Below are 24143 nucleotides of genomic sequence, written 5' to 3' on the forward strand. Positions count from 1 at the left end.
TGGAAAAATATCCTCGGATGAGAATTAATTAAAAAAAGAAGAAAAAAAAAAGAAAAGGAAAATGCACCAGACATACTTCTTTCGTTAAGAGTTTATAGTCTAGGTGGGAAGATTAAGCATGTATTATCCTGTAATAAAAAGTCATGAGTTAAATACTGTATGCTATAGATAAAATGGTTTGAGAGATCATAGGTAGAAGATCACATTTGACTGAGAGGTAAGGGTAAACTTAATGGGGTTGCCAACAGGGGGTAGGATGCTTGAAGTTGTTTCATAAAGTTAACGTGGCAGTGGTATATAGACCTGTTAGATTTAGTGGCTCAGAGGTAAAGTAGGGGAAAGAATCAAATGAAGCTAGGAGATTTTTAAGCCTTGTTGTTGGGATGGTAGAAGGTAGTACCTTGGGAAAAGGCACATATTTTCAGTGAAATATGTTGATTGCTTGGGGGCCTGTTGAGTTTTATCTGTTAGTGCAATATATGAGTAGAGATTGACCAGGAGGTATTGAGAAACGTAGAGCTGCTATTCTAGAGAGAAGGTGGGGCTAGAGATTCAGGTTTAGATATCCTAAGAAAGTTGAAGCTCTGGTAGGTCAACAAGGAAGAGAGGTCCTTAGGTCAACTGAATATTTAGAAAGAGAAGACAACCCGAGGAATGCTCATGTGTGGAGTAGAGGAGGAAGAAAGAAAGCAAGCAGCAGTTAGATACAAAGAAGTTGAGAAGAGAGTGTTTCAGAGATGTCTTGAGCAGGGAGTCTTGGGAGGTATTGTTAAGAGGTGGGAAGAACATGGACTTGAATCTAGGTCCTGCCACTTATTAACATTGTAACCTTGAGCAAGGTTCTTAACATATGGGAATGTCAGTATTCTCATAAAATGGGAGTAAAATACCTATCTCATATCCTTTAAAAATATAAATCATCTCTTGTTATTCTTCTGGTCAGAACTCTCCGTGTCTTTCCATCTCAATAAAGTGGGATAATCTTTACCTCAATAAAATGAGAGCCTTAGGCAATCTGGCTGTTGCTTGTTTGATTGCATTTCAGACCATTTTCCCTAATAGACATAATCACACTATGTTTTTTTGTAATCTGTTTTGTTATTTAGGGCAGAGCTCTTGATTTCTGAAGAATATCTTAAATTGGACAACAAGTTGTCAAAAAAGCACACGAACATTTCTAAGGAGTGAATGATTAGAGAAAAAAAATCTTGTCTCGTTTTTGTGCATAAGCAATATAAGTAATTGCTTTTATTGATTATGAAAGATGACCTGGGTTGAAAGTCTGGAACACAACTTATGTTCCATAAATCTATCTGTATAAGCTTTACTACTGTTAAAAATATGATAAAACTTTGATATAGATTTATAATTTATTTATGAAATATTTATTGAATATCTACCAGGCATTATGCTAGGTGATAATTAGGAAAGGGGAGTTCAATTCAAATGACTGCTTAACAAAGAGCTAAAGAAAAAGTCTTGGAAAGTCTTTTCAAATGTGTTGGTACAGTTTCTTGTATTACTTGTATAGTATAGTGAATGTGAAATATGTTTACATCCCCAAGGACTATACTAGGTACATAGTAATTCATAATATTATTTGATGCTTCGATAATTAAGAGTCTTAAAATATTTTATCATACCATGGTATTGTATTGAAGAGTTGTGTGAATCTCTGTTGATCCTAAGACTTTTAAATTGTCTTTTGATTAATCACCAACCCTAGCTTCCTTTCTACTAATGGGTCTCCTCTAAAAGAGTGTTGTGATTTGAGATATTTTTTTTTGCGTTTTTTATTCATGCTTAATATGAGATGAATCTGTTTTATCTTGGGAAACTAGGAGTATCTGTACTAATAATAGAGGAATATGCAGATTAGCTAGGATTCCATAACGTCACGGCTGAACAGCAGGGACCTGAGGGTGCATGGCACCTGGCTGGGGTGAGGGACCTCAGGCTGCGCCCCCAGCCCAGCAGGGCTAGATGGGGGACCTCAGGCCATGCCCTCCTCCCGGCGGGGCTTGACAGGGACCTCAGGCTGCACCCTTTGCCCCGGTGCCGGGCCGGGAGACCTCAGGCCACACCCCATGCCCCAGCGCTGGGCCAGGGGACCTCAGGCTGTGCCCCCCGCCCAGCTGGGCTTGATGGGGGACCTCAGGCCGCACCCCCTGCCCCGGCGCCTGGCCTGGAAAACTCAGGCCGTGCCCCCCGCCCCAGCACTAGGCTGGGGGACCTCAGGCTGCACCCCCCTCCCAGCAGGGCTTGACGGGGACCTCAGGTCGTGCCCCCCACCCAGCGCTGGGCCAGGGGACCTGAGGCTGTGCCCCCCACTCAGCATTGGGCTGGGGGACCTGAGGCTGTGTCCTCCTCCCGGAGGGGCTTGATGGGGTGGGGCTGGCCGGGTCTGGGTCTCACCCAATGGGGGTGGGGCTGGCCGGGTCTAGGTGTCCTGTGTTTTCGAAGCATGTGTGGATGGTGGGCGGGGACATGCCCCAGACTCTGACAGGAGGGAGATTTTCATATACATTTTACTAATTTTCTTTCATCTCTGACACTTCTATTGTAGAGAAAGGGCAAATAGCAATCTACACTAATAAAAGAGAAATATGCAAATTGACTGTACCTCCGCTATGCCCATCAGCCAATCAGGAGTGACTATGCAAATTAACTCATCAAAGATGGCGGTTAATTTGCATACACAGGCACAGAGCGGCTGGGTGGGGCAGGACGCCTGCTATGAGGAGGAGGGTGCGGGGGTGGAGGGAACTACAGGAGCAGCACTCAAACTGGGAGCAAAGACTTGCAGGCTCCAGGGTGGCCGGGAACGAAGCCAGGGGAAGGAAGGCCTATTCTTGCACGAATCTTCGTGCAACAGGCCTCTAATATTAAAATATTTCCTCTAATTAATTCTCTTTTCATGTGTACGAATTTTGTGCACCGGGCCACTAGTAGTTAATAAGTATTTGTTAATGGACCTTATTTATTTGTTATTTAAATTAGTATTGTGAATTGATAATACAAATCACATGAGGATCTCATAATTACACTTGAGTAGAATCAATAATTCAAGTGAATGAATACAGATTTTAAGTAATTTTGTTTTCAACAGTATTGAAAAATATTCAGTAAAATGAATTTATGCATGAAATTATGAAAAGAAGGAAGAATGGTAGGTCAAGTGTCATCAGATTAGAGCAGGTTCCTTTCTAAGAAGGCTGAATTTACAGTGTTTTCAGCTTATTAACATTTATTTTGTATAGTCTTTTTACTCATTACATGTGTCAGGTTGCTTTTGTTTCTTGATTCTAACTAGATCTCTAGAGTTTGGATTGTGATTAGTCCAGTTTGGGAGTTGTTTTGAAGGATTCTGTATCTGTTGGCAGTGACAGAGGGAGGCTTGTTTGGATCATTCTTGATTTCTAAACCTTGAAGAAAGTAGACCTGTATCTCAGAAACTCGCAAGCCCAGAATACATTAAATTAATCAGGATCAGACTGAGTTTCAGACTGTGCTTACTGTTCCATTTGGAGCGCATGGAGTGTTACAGCAACTATTTACTTTGAATCTTCATTCCTCTCACTCCCTCTTTTCTACCCTCATTTTTTTTAAAAATATTACAGATTGCCTACAATGTATCAGAAATACCAGGGCATGGGAATGAGATGAGATATATGTGGACATTATAGTTAAGGGAAAGATACACACACAAACACACACACACACACACACACACACACACACACGCACACACAAATTCACCTGCGATAAGTGCTATTAAAAAGTACAGGGTTTTATACGAGAGTGTTACAAGAGGACACATTCTAGTGTGGTGGGTTTGGGAAGGCTTTCCCAATGAAGTGACATAATGAGTATATGAATATATATGAAGTGAATATGTACTAGACCAGTCAGAAAGAGAGGTTATTTGATGATTTCTTAAATTCAATACCCCGGGCAATAATTTGATTTCTTCCCTTTAGACTTTGGGCTTTACTTGATCTTGAAGCTAATGGTATTAATAAAACATTTCAGACCTCACAAATACCTTAACAGATTGTCTGAAATTGAACCTCTATTCTAATTAAATCTGTATTTGAAGTTAAGGTAGTCAGAAAATTTTAGTTACAAATGTTAGACAAACTCTTAACAAGTTTGTCTTCACCCCTTTAAAGGTAAATCAAGGTAGTTGTAGACAAAATTGTGAGGTCTGGGTAGGTAAGCTAAGCATGTTTATAATGTTCCTCCCTCCCCTTTTTTTCTCATGGTTACTTTTGTGGTTAAATTTATCTTGTGGTTTAGGTAGGTGGTCAGGGTTCTCCATATCAAAAAATAGTAAGTGATTTTGTGACTGTCAAATAATTGATGGCCTAATTTTTAGTCTTCAGTATAGTGAGAATTCCACTCTTCTTCCAATTTAGCTTGTATTTCCTTCTCTGTGCACTACTGCCCACAGTCACTCTTTGCTAAACTTTCAAGGTTCTTTGTATTACATCGCTAGCTAACATTTAATCCTCCTTCAATTTCTCTACCCGTTTCTTATCATATATTATGATTGATAAGATTTTTACTTCCTATAACATTAAATTGTTTTGTTTTAATTTAGAAACCTTTCTTTTAAATTCAAAGTTCACATACAAAAATGTCTAAACACAAATATGTTTTCAATCTCAATTTAAAAGATAAGTCAATGAAGACTCAAAGATTGATAATCTTTATAAAATATTTCTATGAGGACAGTATCCCTGATGAACATAAATGCTAAAGTCCTCAACAAAATATTAGCAAATTGGACCCAGCAATACATTAAAAAGATCATACACCATGACCAAGTGGGATTTATTCTGGGGATGCAAGGCTGATACAATATTCGCAAATCAATACTATTAAATGTGATCACATAAACAGATTACAAGACAAAAATCACATGATGATATCAATTGATGCAGAAAAAGCATTCAACAAAATCCAACACCCTTTTTACTCTCAGTAAAGTGGGATTAGAGGGATCATACTTCAACATAATAAAAGCCATATAGACAAACCTACAGCCAACATCATACTCAATGGGCAAAAACTAAAACCATTTCTCCTAAGAACAAGATAGGGATGCCCACTTTCACCACTCTTGTTTAACATAGTACTGGAAGTCGTAGCCATAGCGCTCAGACAAGAAGAAAAAATAAAAGAGAATCAAATTAGAAAGGAGGAAGTAAAACTGTCATTATTCGCAGATGATATGATATTGTACATAGAAAACCCTAAAGACTCCATAAAAAAGCTACTAGATTGAATGAATGAATTCGGCAATGTAGCAGGAAACAAAATTAACACCCAGAAATCCATGGCATTTTTATCGGTGTGTGTGTGTGGGGGGTGTCCCCCTCAGCCTGGCCTGTGCCCTCTTGCAATCCGGACCCCTCAGGTAGGGTCCCTAGGCCTGGCCAGCGATCAGGGTCTATCGGGGCTTTCCTTCCCCTGCTGCGGCAGCTGGCCCCACCCCTGCTGCTGCCACTGCTTGCCATCTGTGCAGTGCTGCTTCCCCCTTCACCACCACCGGTCACCTCCCTCTGTGGGTGACAGGCCTGGGGTGCGATTGCTTGGCTGGCCTGTGCCTCCCTCTGCAGGGTGATCACTGGCCGGCCCCACACACCTGCTACAGCGTTGCTGGCCAGTGGCCTGTGGGGTGATTGATCATGGGGCCCCAAGATTGATTGCCTCATAGAGGGAGACCCCACCCACATGGCTGGGGCTCTGTGATCGATTGCCACACAGAGGGTGGTCTGGGTCTTCCTCTTTAGGGCGATTGATTGTGGAAGCCCCCCTACCCCCACCCCCCATCAATCGCCCTGCAGAGTGTGGCCTGAGCCTCCCTCTTCAGGGCAATCATGGGGTGATGGCGGGGCCCCCTGACAATTGCATTGAACCCATCTTAGCTGTCCTGGCGCGAATGTGTGTCATAGCGTTGTCATCTGGAAGGTCCTCTGGATGGTCTTTCTGCTGTTCAGTCATTCGGTTGATTTGCATATTATGCTTTTATTATTATAGATAATGAACTATCAGAAAGAAACTAAAAAAAAAAAAATTCCACTTACCATTGCAACAAAAATATTAAGATACTTAGGAATAAAGTTAAAGCAAGGAGGTAAAAGACCTGTACTCTGAAAACTACAGGACCTTGAAAAAAGATATAGAGGAGGATATAAACAAGTGGAAGAATATACCATGTTCATGGATTGGTAGAATCAATATCATTAAAATGTCCATACTACCCAAAACAAGCTATAGATTCATGCAATGCCTACTAAAATACAAATGGCAGATTTCACAGATTTAGAACAAATACTCCAAAAATTTATCTGGAACCAAAAAAGACCACAAATAGCTGCAATAATCTTGAGAAAGAAGAACAAAGTTGGAGGAATCACAATATCAGATATCAAGTTACACTACAAAGCCACTGTACTCAAAATAGCCTGGTCCCGGAATAAGAACAGGCATATAGATCAATGGAACAGAACAGAAACCCCAAATTTTGAACCAAGCCATTATGCTCAATTAGTATTTGACAAAGGAGGCAAGAGCATGCAAGGGAGTAAAGACATACAATAAATGGTGGTGGGAAAATTGGACAGGTATGCACAAAATATGAAACTAGATCACCAACTTACACCATACGCAAGAATAAACTGAAAATAGACAAAAGACCTAAATGTAAGTTGTGAAACCATAAAAATCTTAGAAGAAACGATAGGTAACAAAATCTCAAATCTCAGACATTTCTCATAGCAGTATGTCTACCGATACATTTCCTAGGGCAAAGGAAATGAAGGAGAAAATAAACAAATGGGACTACATCAAAATAAAAAGCTTCTGCACAGCAAAACAAATCATCAACAAAATGAAAAGAGAGCCCACTGCACGGGTGAACATATTTGCCAATGAAACATCCAATAAGGGGTTAATTTCCAAAATATATAGTAAACTCATACAACTTAACAGATGGAAGACAAACAATCCAATTAAAAAATGGACAAAGGACCTAAATAGACGTTTCTCCAAAGTGGACATACAGAAGGCCACGAGCCATATGAAAAAATACTCTAAGTCACTTATTATTTGAGAGATGCAAATTAAAATGACAATGACGTATAACTCACAACTGTCAGAATGGCTGTCATCAACAAATGACAAGTGTTGGCGAGGATGTGGAGGAAAGGGAACCCTAGTACACTGCTGGTGGGAATGCAGACTGGTGCAGCCCCTGTGGAAAACAATACGGAGTTTCCTCAAAAAATTAAAAATGGAACTCTCATTTGACCCAGTGATCCCACTTCTAGGAATATATCCTAAGAAATCAGAAACACCAATCCAAAAGAATATATGCACCCCTATGATCATAGCAGCACAATTTACAATAGCTAAGATTTGGAAACAACCCAAGTGCCCATCAACAGATGAGTGGATTAAAAAACAGTGGTACATCTACATAATGGAATACTACACAGCTGTAAAAAAGAAAGAACTCTCACCATTTGCAACAGCATGGATGGACCTGGAGAGTATTATGCTAAGTGAAATAAGCCAGTCAGAGAAAGATATGTATCACATGAACCCACCCATGTGTGGATTGTAATGAACAAAACAAGTTGATAAACAAAATAGACCCAGAGACGTAGAAGCATGGAACAGACTGTCGAATCTCAGAGGGAAGGCAGGAGAAAGTGGATGGATGGGAAGAGATCAACCAAAGAACTTGTAGGCATATATGTATAACCCATGGACACAGACAGTGGGGAAGGCCTGCTGTAGGGGGTGGGGATGGGCTAGAAGAGATCAATGGGGGAAAAAAGGAAATGTATGTAATACTTTCAACAAGAAAATATTAAAAAAATAAAAAATAAGAGTTATTCTTTAAAAAAGAATTTCTGTGAAACTTCTGCAATCCTCTGTACAGGAACTTGTGCCTGTTTCTGTTTTGTAGCATATACCAACATATATTATGCTAGATTCCTAATATGTATTTATTTTTCAGGTCATTTTTTTCTTTTATGCCTTCCGTAGAACAAAAATCTTTCATTTTATTTTTCTTTTCATACTTTATTTTATATCTAGTATGTTTTTTTGTCACACAATAATCATGTTTGAATTACTGAATGAATTTATCTGGTTTCTGTCCTTGAATTTCTCTAATATCCAGGCTGATAAAATCTGTAACATATTTTTATTTTAGCATTCAACTTCAATTTGAATTACACTTATTTTTTCCACTTAAAATATATTAATTTTCTTAAAAAAATTTTTTTTAATTCAATTCAGAGAGAGGAAGAGAAGGAGAGAGAGATAGAAACACCAATGATGAGAGAGAATCATGGATTGGCTGCCTCCTGCCTACCCCTACTGGGAATTGAGCCCACAACCTGGGCATGTGCCCTGACTGGGAATTGAACCATGACCTTTTGGTTCATAGGTTGATGCTCAACCACTGAGCAACACCGGCCGGGCTATATTTCATTTTTTGTTTAAAACTTTTTTTTCTTATTAAATCCTCACTTGATATTTTTTCACTTATTTATTTATTTATTTTTTTTTACTTTAAAAATATATTTTTATTGATTTCAGAGGGAGGAAGGGAGAGGGAGAGAGAGAAATATCAATGATGTGAGAGCATCATCGATGAACTGCTTCCTGCAAGTCCCCCGGGGAACTGTCCCGCAACCGGGGCACCCTGACTGAAATCGAAACCTAACTTCCTGGTTCATTGGTTGATACTCAACCACTGAGCAACAGGCTCCATTGAGAGTGAAAGGGAGGGAGGGGGGAGATAGAGAGAAACATTGATGTGAGAGAGACACATCGATTGGTTCTTCCCACAAACACTCTGACCGCCTGGGGAATGGACCTGCAACCCAGGTACATGCCCTTGACCAGGAATCAAACCATGATCCTTAGGTGGGCTGGCTGACTTTCTACCACTGAGCAACACTGGCCAGGGCTAAAACTGTTTTTTTTTTTAAGGCATTATAAGTATTTACCTCAACATTTGATGGTTACTCATTTTATGGCCCATGTCATAATTTCTTTGTGTATTTTTTACCCATTATTCCTTCAATAAATTAAAGTGTTTTCTGTTCCAGAAATTATATTTTTATAGAGGAGCCAGTAAAATACCAGTTTTTACTTTCATTTAAAAATATATGCTGTTATTCAGTAGCTTCCATCTAAGACCTAATTTAAGTGGAAAAGTTGGTTGGATTAAAGAAAGACTTTCTCTTTTCAGATTGCAGCAATTCTCCGGAAACGAAAATTAGACTATTATTTACACAGACTACTCCCTGAGATCCTGCAATCTGCTTCATTTCTGACTGCTAATGGGGCCTTGTATATGGCCTTCTTTTGCATTTTAAGGTTGGTACTCATAATCACTACTGGAGGTTAATACAAATTCCTGTGTTGAAACGGAAACGAACAGATGTTTATATAAATGTGCAGGTCACTGCTTGTATTTTTTTTTTCTCTTTGTGAAATGACATTTATTTATCCCAAGGAAAGCTTGTAAAACCAGGAGTTGTGGGCCTCTTGCTCTAAAGATGTAACATAAACTTCAAATTATTGCTGTGATTAAATAGCAAAAGTATTTTACTTTATCACACATTTTCTGAGGGCTACTGTGTTTACCAAGTTGTTGATGAGGATTTCTTAACTTTTCAGTTTCATAAATGATGAATTCAAAGCAGTTGTCCATGAAATAGGTTAAGTCCACATGCAGTGAACAACTTCAAAAGGACTATAAACTGTCCGTGTTTAAATATAAAACAGTAAGTTAACTTCTGGCATATCGTCCTGATGAAACTTTTGGTCCTGATTCAATCTTATGCACATTACTTGGAGACATGCTTCAAACAATGTAGATGTAGTTGGAATTCAGTTTTTAGTCCTGTGATATGCCTAACATATTTATTAAATATTTACTTTTTATCTTTCCCCCTACTGAATATTGAAAACCCAAATTATTGTGTTTTTAATCTGTCAAGTTTAAAATACTAACTTTATATTGCCCTCATATTAGTGTGATCCAATTTAATGTCGTTCAAAGTTCTGCAGGTATAGTTTAGCTGCAATTAAAAATATTTCTGAATGTGTCTTAGAGATATTTCCCTTAGAACATTAGTATTTATAGATGTTCAGATTATGCATAAAATAATTAATAAGGTTTATACATGTCTTTAAATTGACCTGGAAATCTGTGTAAGAAACTTTATCAGGTGGACTCTGGAAAGTTTCTAACATTTGTTAAAACTCTAAAAATAAAGTTAGAAGATAACTAGGTTTTAAAAAAATTACAGTAATAATAAATTGCTATTGCAGCATATTTCTTTAGGTTCCATGAACCTGTTTGGTTAAGTTGTTGAAACATAAACTACTTATAATAAGGTAACATCTGTATTTCTTGAGTAATTGAATCATTGAGTTATTTTCCTTTAGTTTTTACATTCAGTAACTTCTTAAGTTCCTTGTGGATTTTATATTGGATGGGAGACTACTAACAGCTTTCTCAGGCAGAAGGTTTCTGATGTCCGTTTTGGAAATACCCATGTTATATATGCTTAGTAGGTTTTCTAATTCTTTAAAGCTAAGCTTCATTTCAAAAGATCATTTCATCTTTGGTTCTTAGCCTTATTTGTGGATATCTCAGGAACATATTGTCTTTGAAAGGAAAAAAAAACGTCTTCCTAACATCTCCATTTTTTTTTTCCTCTTTAAAAATCTAAGCATCTAGTGGTTTTCTATGTGTGAGACACTATGCAGTGTCATACTTTCAAGGGACATATCCTAGTAAGTGAAAAATTATATAAACATATAACTAAGTAGGAAACACTTTTTAGTAAGTGCTGTAAGAAAGAGTTATCAAAGGTGATAGAAGCAAAGAGGGAGAGACATTTGTTGAATATTATGTGTAAAAAATGATAGTAATTATTGTAATAACAGTTAACATTTTCTTTGTATTTTCTATGAGCTGTGTATGGTGCTAGGAAATATTTCATGTAGTCCTCACAACAATATGAGATCGGTAATATTTTTCTCATTTGATAGATAAGGAAGTTGAGAACACAGAGGGTTTGCATAGCGAGTGATATTGGATCCAGGAATCGCTAAATGAATATGATTGGCTATATTATTAGAGGGAGAGATATCTGTTAGTTTGCTATTGTCGTCTATGGGAGATGGTGAGGGTCTTATCTAAGATTAGGGGCAGTACGTTGGAGAGGAATTTGAGAGATTAATTGCATATGAAATGATTTTTAATGTATGGGGTAAGGGAGAAGGAGAAGCCAAGGATGTCTCCAAGTTAGCTTCTGGCATATCCTACTGATGAAACTTGTGCGTGGATAGGTAGTTGTTGTTGCCAGTAACCTAGGAAAATAGGGGAGAGAGAACAAGTTCATGAGGAAGGAGAGAGAGATCATGAGTTTGTCTTTGGACATGTTGAGTTAGAGGTGCTGTGGACATTTTGATAGAGTGTAGACTGAGAAGGGGAGCTTCTATTTGTAATAACTAAAATGACAAACCAGAAATTTCGTATGAACATTCCAAATTTGAATTTCAGGAGGATACTTGGAAAATTCTACTCATGGAGTCCTGGGTTTGGTGCCGCTTTGCCAGCATCTTATGTGGCCATTCTAATTGAAAGAAAAAGCAGGTAAAATTTTACATATCTACATATTTAATCGAACTGATTTACTGTCCCCCATGTCAACTAGAATTTTTTTTCTAGTTGCTTATTGTTTATTTTAGTCCAGGTATGAGAAATATTTCCATATATCTTCTTCAGTCTTGCAGATATGTTATGGAAAATTTAATTTTATATTGTTATTATTTATGTTTATTAAGCCTAAAAATATAAAGATTAACATTATAGAGCAATCATACCAATTAGTCTTTATTTACTAAAAAATTAGAGTTCTTTGGTGTGCCTAACTAAGATATGGCATACACAAATTGTAATTTAAAATCTTCTTCATAATCACAATACCATGATCACACCTAAGAAAATTAACAAGTTATTTTTTTATTATCATCTAGATTTTTAATTTGATTCAGGGTCATTGATTGACCTTTGTTAAATCAGTTGTTATTTTTAAGGCACCTTCTTATTTAAAAAAGTATTTTCATTTTTATTTAACCTGAAAATGTTCTATGTGAAATAATGAGATTTCTATAAAATGCTACAAACTGTTATGTAATTGTTCAGTCAGCCAAACAGTTGAGTTAAAGCTTTTGTACAAAATAATTTTTGCCATCTCATGAGTAATTATTGCTGACAACTGCATTGATTCCATCTTTATCCCAGAGAATCAAGATGGGGTCATGTATTAAGGGGTCATGTATTAATCAAGATGAGGTCATTTTCAGTTTATGAAAATGTTTATTGTAATCATCGATCTGCTGGTAAGATCCAGTGATAAGATAGATCTTATTAGGTAATCAAATGTTTACTTAAATCACCAGAAACCATTTTTAATGCATTTTTATACAAACTAGAGGCCCGGTGCATGAAATTCGTGCACTGCGGTGTGTGTGTGTGTGTGTGTGTGTGTGTGTGTGTGTGTGTGTGTGTGGCGGGGGGCGTCCCTCAGCCCAGCCTGCCCCCTCTCACAGTCTGGGAGCCCTCAGGGGATGTCCTACTGATGGCTTAGGCCTGCTCCTCTATGGAAGGTGACCGGCTGATCAGGGGAAGGCGCCACCCCCATCACCCCGCTGCTGTTGCTACTGCCGCAGCCACCAAGGTGTTTTCATCAACACGGACTCCAGTCCCTTCACCACGAAAAAATGACAACTTTCTTTAGGCATTTTCAAGATGTCTCTTTCATAGGATATGACATTTCTTTCTTTCTTTTTTTTTATCCTCACCTAAGGATATTTTTTCATTGATTTTTAGAGAGTGTGGAAGAGAGAGGGAAAGACAGAGAGAAACATCAGTGTGAGAGGGACACTTTGATTGGTTGCCTTCTGCATGAGCCCTGAATTGGGCCCCAGCCAAGGAGGAGCCTGAAACCTAGGTACATGTCCTTGATCAGAATTGAACCTGAACCCTGTGGTTCGCAGGCCGAGGCTCCATCCACTGAGCCAAATCGGCTAGGGCAGGATATGACATTTTTTAGCCCCTCCAGCAGTGGACCTTTGTTTTTTTCTCCAGGAGTGAGGTGGAAAAACCCTAGATCACCTTTTTGGATTCTTATTACCCAAGTTACCAAGAACACTGCGAGTAGTGTACTGGGAGCTTAGCCAATGAGCGGTCAGAAAAGGTGTTTCCTCTGCAACTCACGCGCAGAGGCGGGACTGCTGGTGCACTGCGGCTGGAGTAGGCCCCCCTGCCTGTGTCCACTCCGGGGCTGCCCAAGCTGGTGCGGCGGCTTGGGCAGGCCCCCTTTCTCTGTCTCCATCTCTGCTCTGGGCCTCACCTGTGCACACAGCCTACTCCTGACCCGTTGTGACAGTTACGGCGTCCTGGCCTAATTTGCATATTACTTCTTTATATATATAGTATCTACATTTTTGTGCTTTTCTGTTTGATTATATCATAAATCTTTTGGATTACTAAAATTTTTAAAAATCAAAGTACTGGTAGATGCTATTACCACATCATAATCAAGTCAGTAGTGCTAGAAACATAGGTTACCCTACTTGAGAGGACAGTTCAGAATAGTAATTAAGAGTGTGGATTCTGGAGCTGTTCTATGTACAGCTTAGCTGGCTCTGCCACCTATTGTGTGACTTCCATGGCTTATTCCTTACCTGAAAAATGGATAGTGATAATTTACTCAGATAGTTATTCAGAGGATTAAATAAGTTAATATAGGTAAAAGTGCTTAGAACAGTGCTTGACACACAGTGTTAGGTTAAGTGTGAAGTATCCTTATTGTTTTTTGCTCATGAGTAATGACAGTTATTCTGGTGGTTCTTGATCAATTTAAAAATATGAATATTGGTTTTGGAAATATGATCTGAAAATATTTTACTCATACATAGGTCTTATTTTTATAACTTTAGTTTAAAGTAATTAAATGTTTCTTTGAAGAACAGCATTTGTTTAAATATAACACCAAAGTAAAATTGTGCTATTGATATTAAAAGCTATAGCTTCTTTTTTAAAAAAACACTAGAGGCCCGGTGCACGAATTCATGCACGGGTGGGGTCCCTCGGCCTGGCCGGCGATCGGGGCTGGTTGGGGCCACTCTACCAGTCCCGATTGGGGACGATTGGGCCGGCTGGCCGGGGGATGGAACCTTGGAGGTTGGCCGGCTGTGGGAGGTTGGCTGTGGGAGCACACTGATCACCAGGGGGCAGCTTCTGCATTGAGTGTCTGCCCCCTGGTGGTCAGTGTTAGTCAAAGCTACCGGCCGGTCGTCCGACTGGTCATAATGGTCGCTTAGGCTTTTATATATATAGATATTTTTATTGATTTCAGAGAAGAAGGGAGAGAGTGGTAGAGATAGAAACAACAATGATGAGAAAGTCATTGATCGGCTGCCTCCTGCATGCCCTCTTCTAGGGACTTAGCCCTGGGCATGTATCCTTACTGGGAATCAAACCATGACCTTGTGGTTTATAGGTTGACGCTCAACCACTGAGCCACAATGAATGGGCAAAAACTATAACTTCTTAAGGCATAAGGAGGTTTCTTGGAAGTGATGTGATTACTTGGATTTTGGTTACTAATTTATTTTCTATTATTTTTATTTACTTTTGATAGGGAACTTTATAAAAAAAGAAGCCTTTTGCTTTTATTTCCTTTAAGTGAGCTACTGTCCTAGTGTTTTGTTCGTAGACACTAAGTATTCACAAAAAGTTTATAGACCTGTTTTAAATATTAATTGGAATGGTCTTACTGTTTTAAAAACCTACGAAAAAATTTAAGTCTAGCTTCTCTGTAAGTATTATATCTTTGTTGCTGAAGAAAAATTGATCCTTACCTTAATGTGATTGTTATGTAGTTGAACTCTGTGATATGTGTTGATTTACTTCTGTTTATTAGGTAATGCAATAAATACCTAGAAATAGTTCTTTAGTTTTTTTATTGAGGGTTATATATGTACTAGAGACCTGATGCACGAAATTCGTGCAAGAGTAGGCCTTCCTCCTAAGTGCCCATCAGCAGATGAGTGGATTAAAAACTGTGGTACATCTACGCAATGGAATACTACACTGCGGTAAAAAAGAAGAAATTCTTACCATTTGTAACAGCATGGATGGAACTGGAGAGCATTATGCTAAGTGAAATAAGCCAATCAGAGAAAGATAAATATCACATGATCTCACTTATATATGGAATATAATGAACAACATAAACTTATGAACAAAAACAGATCCAGAGACAGAGAAGCATCGATCAGACCGTCAAACCTTAGAGGGAAGGTAGGGGATGGTGGGGGTAAGGAGGAGAGATCAACCAAAGGACTTGCATGCGTGCATATAAGCCTAACCAATGGACACAGACACCAGGGGGGTGAGGGTATGAGTGGAGGTGTGGGTGGGCAATGGGGCGATAAGGACACATATGTAATACCTTAATCAATAACAAAAAAAATATATATATATTTTAAAAAATTAAAAAAAACATTAGCAGTGAACATGCATTTATCACTGGGAAATAGACACTCTGCCACATTGCTTTTGAAATCATCTGGGAAGCCTTGAATGAACTGGTAGCAGTTTTATTAAAGGCTTGTTGGTGTAAACAAAACAAAAAACAAAACAAAACAAAAGAGTAGGCCTTCCCCCAGCTGCTGGCACCGGCTTCCCTCTGGCATCTGGGACCCTGGCTTCTCACTGGCACCCGGGACCTGGGCTTCCCTCTGGCCACCGGCAGGCACCCAGGACCCAAGCTTCCCTCTGGCCACCTGAGGGCACCCAGTACTTGGGCTTCCCTTGTAGCCCCGGCTTCATCTGGAAGGTCTCCCAGTCTAATTAGCATACTACCCTTTTATTAGTATAGATTATTAGTATAGATATGTATGTATCAACCACAAATCCTAGTTTGGGGTCTAATTAAAACTTTAAATTTTAGTTTTTTAGTATGGTTCAGAAGCTAGTGACTTTATAAAGCAGGTTTTAAAAATGTTTTTGGGATTAACCTTACAACATAACAAAACAAGTCTTTTTGCTCTATTTTAAGGAAGTCTGGTCTGTGTTTATCTGGAATTGTGTAAAAGTTAACAGACTTTTTTATTGTTTTGAAAAATTATTTTTTACTTATCAAATTTTAAATATTTTAATAAATTAAGCATCAATATCCTTTAATAGATTATAACTAATTTATAAAGGTTGAAGTTATTTATATTTTAAAATTATTATATCTAGTGCCTAAAATGAAGCATATTAATATTACTAGAGGCCCAGTGCACGAAATTCGTGCATGGGGGGGTGTCCCTTAGCCCAGCCTGCACCCTCTCCAATCTGGGACCCCTCGAGGGATGTCCGATTGCCCGTTTAGGCCCAATCCTACCGGGATCAGGCCTAAACGGGCAGTCGGACATCCCTCTCATAATCCAGGACTGCTGGCTCCCAACTGCTCGCCTGCCTGCCTTCCTGATTGCCCCTAACCTCTTCTGCCTGCCAGCCTGATCACCCCCTAACTAGTCCCCAGCCAGCCTGATTGATGCCTAACTGCTCCCCTGCCAGCCTGATTGCCTCTAACTGTCCTCCCCTGCAGGCCTGGTCACCCCTAACTGCCCTCCCCTGCAGGTCTGGGTCCCCCCCAACTGCCCTCCCCTGCAGGCCTGGTCCCCCCCAACTGCTCTCCCCTGCAGGTCTGGGTCCCCCCCAACTGCCCTTCTCTGCAGGCCCGGTCGCCCCCAACTTCCCTCCACTGCCAGCCTGGTCACCCCTAACTGACCTCCCCTGCAGACTTGATCGCCCACAACTGCCCTTTCTTGCAAGCCTGGTCCCTCCCAACTGCCCTCCCCTGCTGGCCATCTTGTGTGCACATGGGGGCAGCCATCTTTGACCACATTAGGGCAGCCATCTTATTTGTTGGAGTGATGGTCAATTTGCATATTACTCTTTTATTAGATAGGATAGTTTTTACTTTAGGGAAAAGAAGTTTATAATTATACCTTTAATTCACAAGGAAAATCAATGATATGTTGGTGCGGATAGCCAGTAGGCAGCTTGAAATGTGAGTGTAGATTCAGGAGAAGCATGGTAGTTATAAAAATAAAATTGGGGAGTTTTATTTCTTATAAGTGGTCATTGAAGCTATGGGAGAAGATCACAGTACGAAAGCCCAGAATTCAAGGTCTGAGTTTAGAAGTTGGGAAACAACAACATTTAAGGAGTTAATTGTCAATTGAAACATGTATGCAGTCTCTCTCTTTTAAAATAAATATTAGTAATATATATGAAAGAGTGGAAGAAATATTATGTGGGGGGTTAGCATTATTTTCCAATTAGCAGCAGTAGTCCTAATTTTTAAATCTCTAAAGCTGTTATTTAATAGTGAAATCATTACTATGAGATTATACATGTTGGACTCAATTGTATAATTTTTTTTAAAAATATTTAATGAAGTAAGAACATACAGTATGGTTATACACACATATATACACATGTACATATGGCGGATATACATACAAATATCCATCATCTTTTCCAGTCTCCCTCTCTCCCTTTATAGAATTAAGCGTGCTTTGCCAGCTAGTTCTTGACACTTTGTAAGAGGGCAGCTTACTTAAATCTTAATCACATCACTGTGGGGTTCTGAGGAAGCTTTGAAGTTGTTTCCAGGGTTGCTTAAAAAATTTGTGCCACAATGAACTGTGATCATAGTAACTCAGTAGGAAGCATTGGTAACATCTAGTTTATCTGTAGGTGGGCTGTTAAGAACTAGTCTTCTCTTTCTTTTTCTAGGAAGTGCTTTGTTTGTGGTTCAGAAAGAAGTTGTTCTGATGGATTTTGTTTTGTGGAATTGTTTTGGAATTTGCTTTGATTTTTAGTACTAGTTCAGGTAAATTAAAACTGCAGGGTGCTCAAGAAATGGACATGGATTAAAATATCAAAAACTGCATATTTATTCTAAGCTTACTCAAGGGTTAGTTGTTAAATTTCACTGTTGTAGTTACAAAATTCCTAAAGTAATTATGACCAAAATGAAATTAATGGATTAAATATAAATATAAATGTAAATGTAAATATAAGTATAAAAGAATACCATATATTTTGTCCATAAATTTTTGCTATCTTCAAGTTTCATGTCATGCTATATGTCATGCTATCTTCACAGGAAGAAAATTAATTTACCTTGCAGCCTTCTGAAAAATGTAACGTGTTATCTAATATATATATATATATATATATATATATATATATATATACACACACACACACACACACACACACACACACATATATATATACACATACATACACATATATATATATTAGATTATGATCACTGACTCTAGACTGTAAGTCTATCTTATTTGCTTTTATACCATAAGAAAGTAATTTTATACTCTTCTAAAACATTCTGACATATGAAAATCTATTTTATCTTGAAAGACTGAGATGATTAAATAGAATCTTCAGTAAACGTTAGCAGTGTTTAGGAACTTCCACTGTTTCTTCTTTTTTGTTTGTTTGTTAGGATTCTAGCACCACCAGAGGCTAAAACTGTTCTTATTTCTAACTCCAATCAGTATATTGTTAGCTAGCTTAAAGTTTCATTTTTGCATCTTTGAAGTCTTCGTCATGTTAGATTAGATATGGAAGGTTCATTCTGTTTTTCTTTAATCTCTAATTTCTCCTCATATGTAGATCACATAAATATTTTTATAAGTATATATATAATATAAATATTTATAATTTAGAACTTATACCATTTCTACTGTACTCCCTAGTAACTTCAGTTATGAAATGTGTTACATACAGTGTAACTGAGAAGTTTGAGAAGGTTAGCTAAAGTAATATACGTACATATACTAGAGTTCCCTAAAAAAAAATCCTAAAACATTATTACTCATTTAATTTGGTACAAGAATGTTATTCGAAGGTAATAATACCTGGAATTTCTGCATAATGTGAGGATACCTTTTAATCTATTAAGATGTTAAGAAAATTTAATTATTTTAATATTTTCTCACAGGAATAAAGATATTCTGATTATACATACTTCTTGCAGTAGTGGTTCTCAATACTGTTTTAGGTAGTACCACTTTATGTGCATACCAATTGATATATTTCATGCAAATTTAAGAGATTCATCTCTTTCTCTTATCAAAAAAAAAGCTTATTTGTGGTTTAAAGAAATACTTGACTAACTGAGGTTCACCAATCTTCTAATCTAGTGATTCTCAGTAGAATAGGAGTATTTGTGTATCAGAATCTCCTGTGAAATGTAAAGTTATTGTCCTTGGCCCCAGCCCTTCCTCTTTAGGCCTATACCATCTTTTGTTCTAGTTGGCAGCATCCCCTTCCCCATCATTGTTGGTGTGACATTTTAATATGTAACTTAGTTTCCAGAGAAAATTTACTGTGGAGAGAGTGACCTGTTTGTCTTCAGACTTAGGCTAGATGTAGTCAAGGGTTAAATAATAGAATAGCATTCATTTAACTTATTAGTTTCTTATGATACGAACCTCTGTAAAGATGTGATGAAACAAATTACTGTTCTGATGTCTTACCCCTACCAAACTGACATTGGAAAGGAGGCTGGAGACACTGCACCAGGGAAACCTTCCAGAAGGAGTCTGGCTGTATCACGTAGCCCATCATGCTCTTCACAGATGTTGTCCTCTCTTTCGTGAGGCTACAAGCTCTGGTTGGAATTTAGATAAAGCTAGAAAGGTGATAATTTTCATTATTTGGGAACAGCAAATTGAAACTTGAGACCAGAAAAGACATAATCTAGTCACACTATATCCTCTGCTTTTTCACAATAGTAAGAGTATGTCAAGTCTTTATTCATTCTCAAAGCATAGAAGCCTGTTAGGATACAGAATTGCAGAACTTAAAGGCAGTTTAGTAAAGATTTTCTGCTTTAGAAGCAGTGCACTAGAAAGAACACAAAATGAGTTAGGTGAACTGACTCCTAATTCCAATTTGTCTTTTTTACAACTTTTATATTTTTAAGGAAACCACTTCTCTGATTCTTGGCTTTTGGTACAGTGAGGATAATAGCATCTGCATTACACTTCAGAGGACTATTTTTCTTTGCTTTCAAAAAATTTTTTTTCAATTACAGTTTACATTCAATATTATATTAGTTTCAGATGTACAGCATAGTGATTAGAGAATCAAATACCACTATAGAACTGTTGAGTGGATAAAATCTGATTTCAAAATATCGATATCTTGTAAATTGGTAAATTTTATGCAAATGTAAGATAATTTGAGTGAGTCTTCGCTTGCTAATATGCTGTCATTTGTGATTATCCTATATAATTAAAGGCTAATATGCAAATCGACCGAACGGCAGAATGACCGGTTGCTATGATGCACACTGACCACCAGGGGGCAGACGCTCAATGCAGGAGCTGCCTCCTGGTGGTTAGTGTGCTCCCACAGGGGCAGTGCTGCTCAGCCAGAAGCCGGGCTTATGGGCTGGTGAGTGCAGCAGCAGTGGCGGGAGTCTCTCCTGCCTCCGCGGCAGCACTAAGGATGTCCGACTGACGGCTTAGGCCGGGAGTGGGGAGCAGGCCTAAGCCATCAGTCAGATATTCCCCGAGGGCTCCCGGACTGCAAGAGGGCACAGGCCGAGCTGAGGGACCCGCCCCCCCTCTAGTGCATGAATTTCATGCACCGGGCCTCTAGTCTTACCTAATAATAGACAAACATGTAAATTGACTGTACCTCTGCTACGCCTACAGCCAATCAGAGTGAGTATGCAAATTAGAAGGCCAAAGATGGCAGCCGCCCAGCTGCTCCAGGCACGGAGTGGCCAGGCGGGGCAGGATGCCTGCTATGAGAGGTAGGGCAGGGGGGTGAAGGGATCTACAGGAGCGCAGTGCCACAGCGAAGACAAGACTGCAAACTCTGGAGTCGGCAGCAAAGACGAAGACTGCAAACTCTGGCCGGGGTCTGCAGCAAAGCAGCAAAGAGGAACCGGCCAGAGTCTGCAGCAAAGATGAAGAAGGCAGACTTTGGCCAGAGCAAAGGCCTGGGTCCCGGGTGCCAGAGGAAAACTGGTGCTGGAAGCCAAGGGAAGGAAGGCCTATTGCACGAATCTCTTCGTGCAACGGGGCTCTAATATTTCTATAATATGTGTCTATAATGTGTTCCTCTTTATAAGGTTGAGTTCCTAGTAACATGTTGTTTAGTAATTTCACACTATTTGTTTAGTGCCCATTAGATGCCAGGTGAAAATGTTGAAGGTTGTGAAAATGTAAAGGTAAACAAGATAATATATGTCTGGTAAAGATGAACAGTTATATTATCAGATAGATGGAAGCTAGTGGTTGATACTGTATCTGGATTGAGTATTAAAGACAGAATTAGATTATTGGAATAAATGTTTTTACAGATAGCATCAGACATTAGTTCACTTAATGAGGACATGAATTATCAGGCACTGCCACTGATATTACAGAAATATTTGTATTTTGGTTTTAAAATATTTTAGTTTTTAAAATATTTAGGTTTTAAAATAATTGTTTTAGTAAGAGTAGATATCACTACTCTTAAGAGAAGGATTTAACTTTTCTGTGTGTGTGTGACTCTTGGATATTGATGTTACCCTAATTTTTCTTTATATAATTTATTTAAAAAAATACTTTTAGAACATCTTTGATTTAGAATTTTTGGTAGGAATTTTTGGTAGGAGTTGGTAAGATTGGTAAAGACTAGTAGCAAAAATTTCAATTCATATGTACTAATAGAAAAGAAGAGCTTAAAGATACCTTACAGGTCATCTTCTCAGTGATTTTTAAATTCTTTGTAGAGGAGCAGTAGAATTCAGTTGTTCTGCTGAGGTGCATTAGGACCTGCTGACGAGGGACATTGGGGTGGGCTGGGAGGGGGTTGTGGCTCAGTGGGCATGCCCTTTCAACCAGAGTAGGTCCAGTATGATGGTTACATATTGGTGATATATGAAAGTTTTTTTCTTTAAATAGTTTTTATATTTAAAAATGTAAATTAGAAAACTAGTCTTATTCCCTATTTTAATGACACAGAGTACTGGAGAATTAAAGTTAACTGGAACCCTGATTTCCTAACTTCATTTCAACGTGTTCACTTAAATCAGTTGTCGGCAAACTGCAGCTTGCGAGCCACATGCGGCTCTTTGGCCCCTTGAGTGTGGCTCTTCCACAAAATACCACGGCCTGGGCGAGTCTATTTTGAAGAAGTGGCGTTAGAAGAAGTTTAAGTTTTAAAAATTTGGCTCTCAAAAGAAATTTCAATCGTTGTACTGTTGATATTTGGCTCTGTTGACTAATGAGTTTGCCGACCACTGAAATCATACTGCCTCTATGTGGCTTTAGTAATAATAAAAATCTTATTAAGCCATTTTAAATAATGAACTATCAGACTGGATCTGACATCAAGAGGATTTCATTGACAATGTTAATATCAAGACCTGGACAATTGGTACTTGTTTTAAAAAAGTTTTTTTCTTTCTTTGAATACTAAAAATGTTTATAATTGAAACTCACGTAAGTTTCAGAGTTTGTTATTTGAACTCTGCCCTTAAACTCTTAAAACACCTATTTCCTAGAGAATAGGATATGTTTCATTCAAGGTCTCATGCAGGATAAGTTAAATAAAGTAACTAAAGGCATAAAATTGTCCCGGTTTTTGAGTTTCTAACTGAATTCTTATTAAGTAAACTTGGTAAATATGCATTTTTTTTTGTAGAGTGTTTTTGAACTTTTGTTTGTCCTTTGGCATTAGAAAGTTTACTTAGTGCCCAACTTCTCACTTAACAGTGAAGGTAGAACCAAGGTGACTTTGTATGATTTGTAATCATATCTAATGAACAGTTGTATTTTGTGTGAAACAAATAGAAGATCTGATTTTTTGAACAAATTTGCATTAAGTTAGAATTGTTTTGGCTTTGACTTTTTGGCAAGATGAATTCATTAGGATTCTTTATTAAATTTAGAATTCTCTAGTATACTGTAGAAAAGCGATTTACAACTTTTTTCATCTTGTGGTATACATAAACTAATTACTAAAATTCTGCAGCATATCAAAACATATATTTTTCATCAATCTGACAAAAAAAAAGGTTTAATTTTGATTCATTCACATCAGATGACTATTGTTGTGTTGGCTGTTGTCATTATTTTTATTTGACAGTCTAAGGGAAAAGAAGTCAGTGCCCCTTACTGAATAGTCAGGTATTGCATTAAAAATTCTTGCGGCACACCAGTTGAAAATCGCTGATGTAGACTAATAGCAAATTGTAGTATTCTTCCTATTAATAAATAATCATAAGACAATAATTATTTTAAAAATTGAGATATAATTGACCTATAGCCATTGTATTAGTTTCAGGTATACAATATAATGATTTGATATTGCTATATACTGTGAAATGATCTCCACAATAAGCTTACTTAATTACTAGGCAATTGAAATTTTAAAGAAAACAGAATGACTTGTAGGTAGAATCTATTTAGATCCAACTGTTGGGGTATTGAAAACTTAGTTCAGCATAATCTACCCCTTTTTCTCAACTCCTGATAATTATTTTGATATATTTTTTTAAAATGATAAAGTGATTATTAAGTCAAATTAATTCTTAATCTCTTTTTAAAATTATTTTCAGGAGAGGGCTGCTCACAATTTATATGGCCAACTTGGTAAGTAATTGTTTTTTGGTTTTGAGGGTTTTCCATATGCTTTTAAATCTTTTTTCATATTAAGTTCCCTTAAAAAATAAAAATAAAGGAAAGCTGCTAAAATTTGAGAATATTTTTTGTCTATTTTTAAAGGATATATACAAATGTTTAAAAGAGCCTTGGTGCCATCTGGTTTATTCCTGTCACATATGACTGGATTTCACCTATTTCAGGGGGAAAGCGATTCACAGGCCTGTGCCCTTTATGACATTTTTAAAAAGTGTAGACCTTCATCTTTGATAGGATCTATATCTATATCTGTGTATCTCTATACATCTTTATTTAAATTTCATATTATGTTTCTG

The 24143-nt window shown here is 37.9% G+C and overlaps 1 protein-coding gene across 2 annotated transcripts in view; it reads left to right on the plus strand.

Annotated features, from left to right (window-relative positions):
• Window positions 1–24143, plus strand: part of TMEM135 (transmembrane protein 135) — a 236886-nt gene that overhangs the window by 9454 nt on the left and 203289 nt on the right. For both annotated transcript variants that reach the window (XR_013814406.1, XM_079788461.1), the window contains exons 2-4: window positions 9278–9405; window positions 11606–11698; window positions 23766–23799. Coding sequence is in view for 1 of the 2 variants with exons in the window: in XM_079788461.1 (XP_079644587.1) it covers window positions 9278–9405; window positions 11606–11698; window positions 23766–23799 (255 nt within the window). In the remaining variant the exon portion in view is untranslated. The remainder of the gene's footprint in view (window positions 1–9277; window positions 9406–11605; window positions 11699–23765; window positions 23800–24143) is intronic.

The sequence above is a fragment of the Cnephaeus nilssonii genome (assembly GCF_951640355.1).
Source record: "Cnephaeus nilssonii genome assembly, chromosome: 13".
Lineage (NCBI taxonomy): Eukaryota > Metazoa > Chordata > Mammalia > Chiroptera > Vespertilionidae > Cnephaeus > Cnephaeus nilssonii.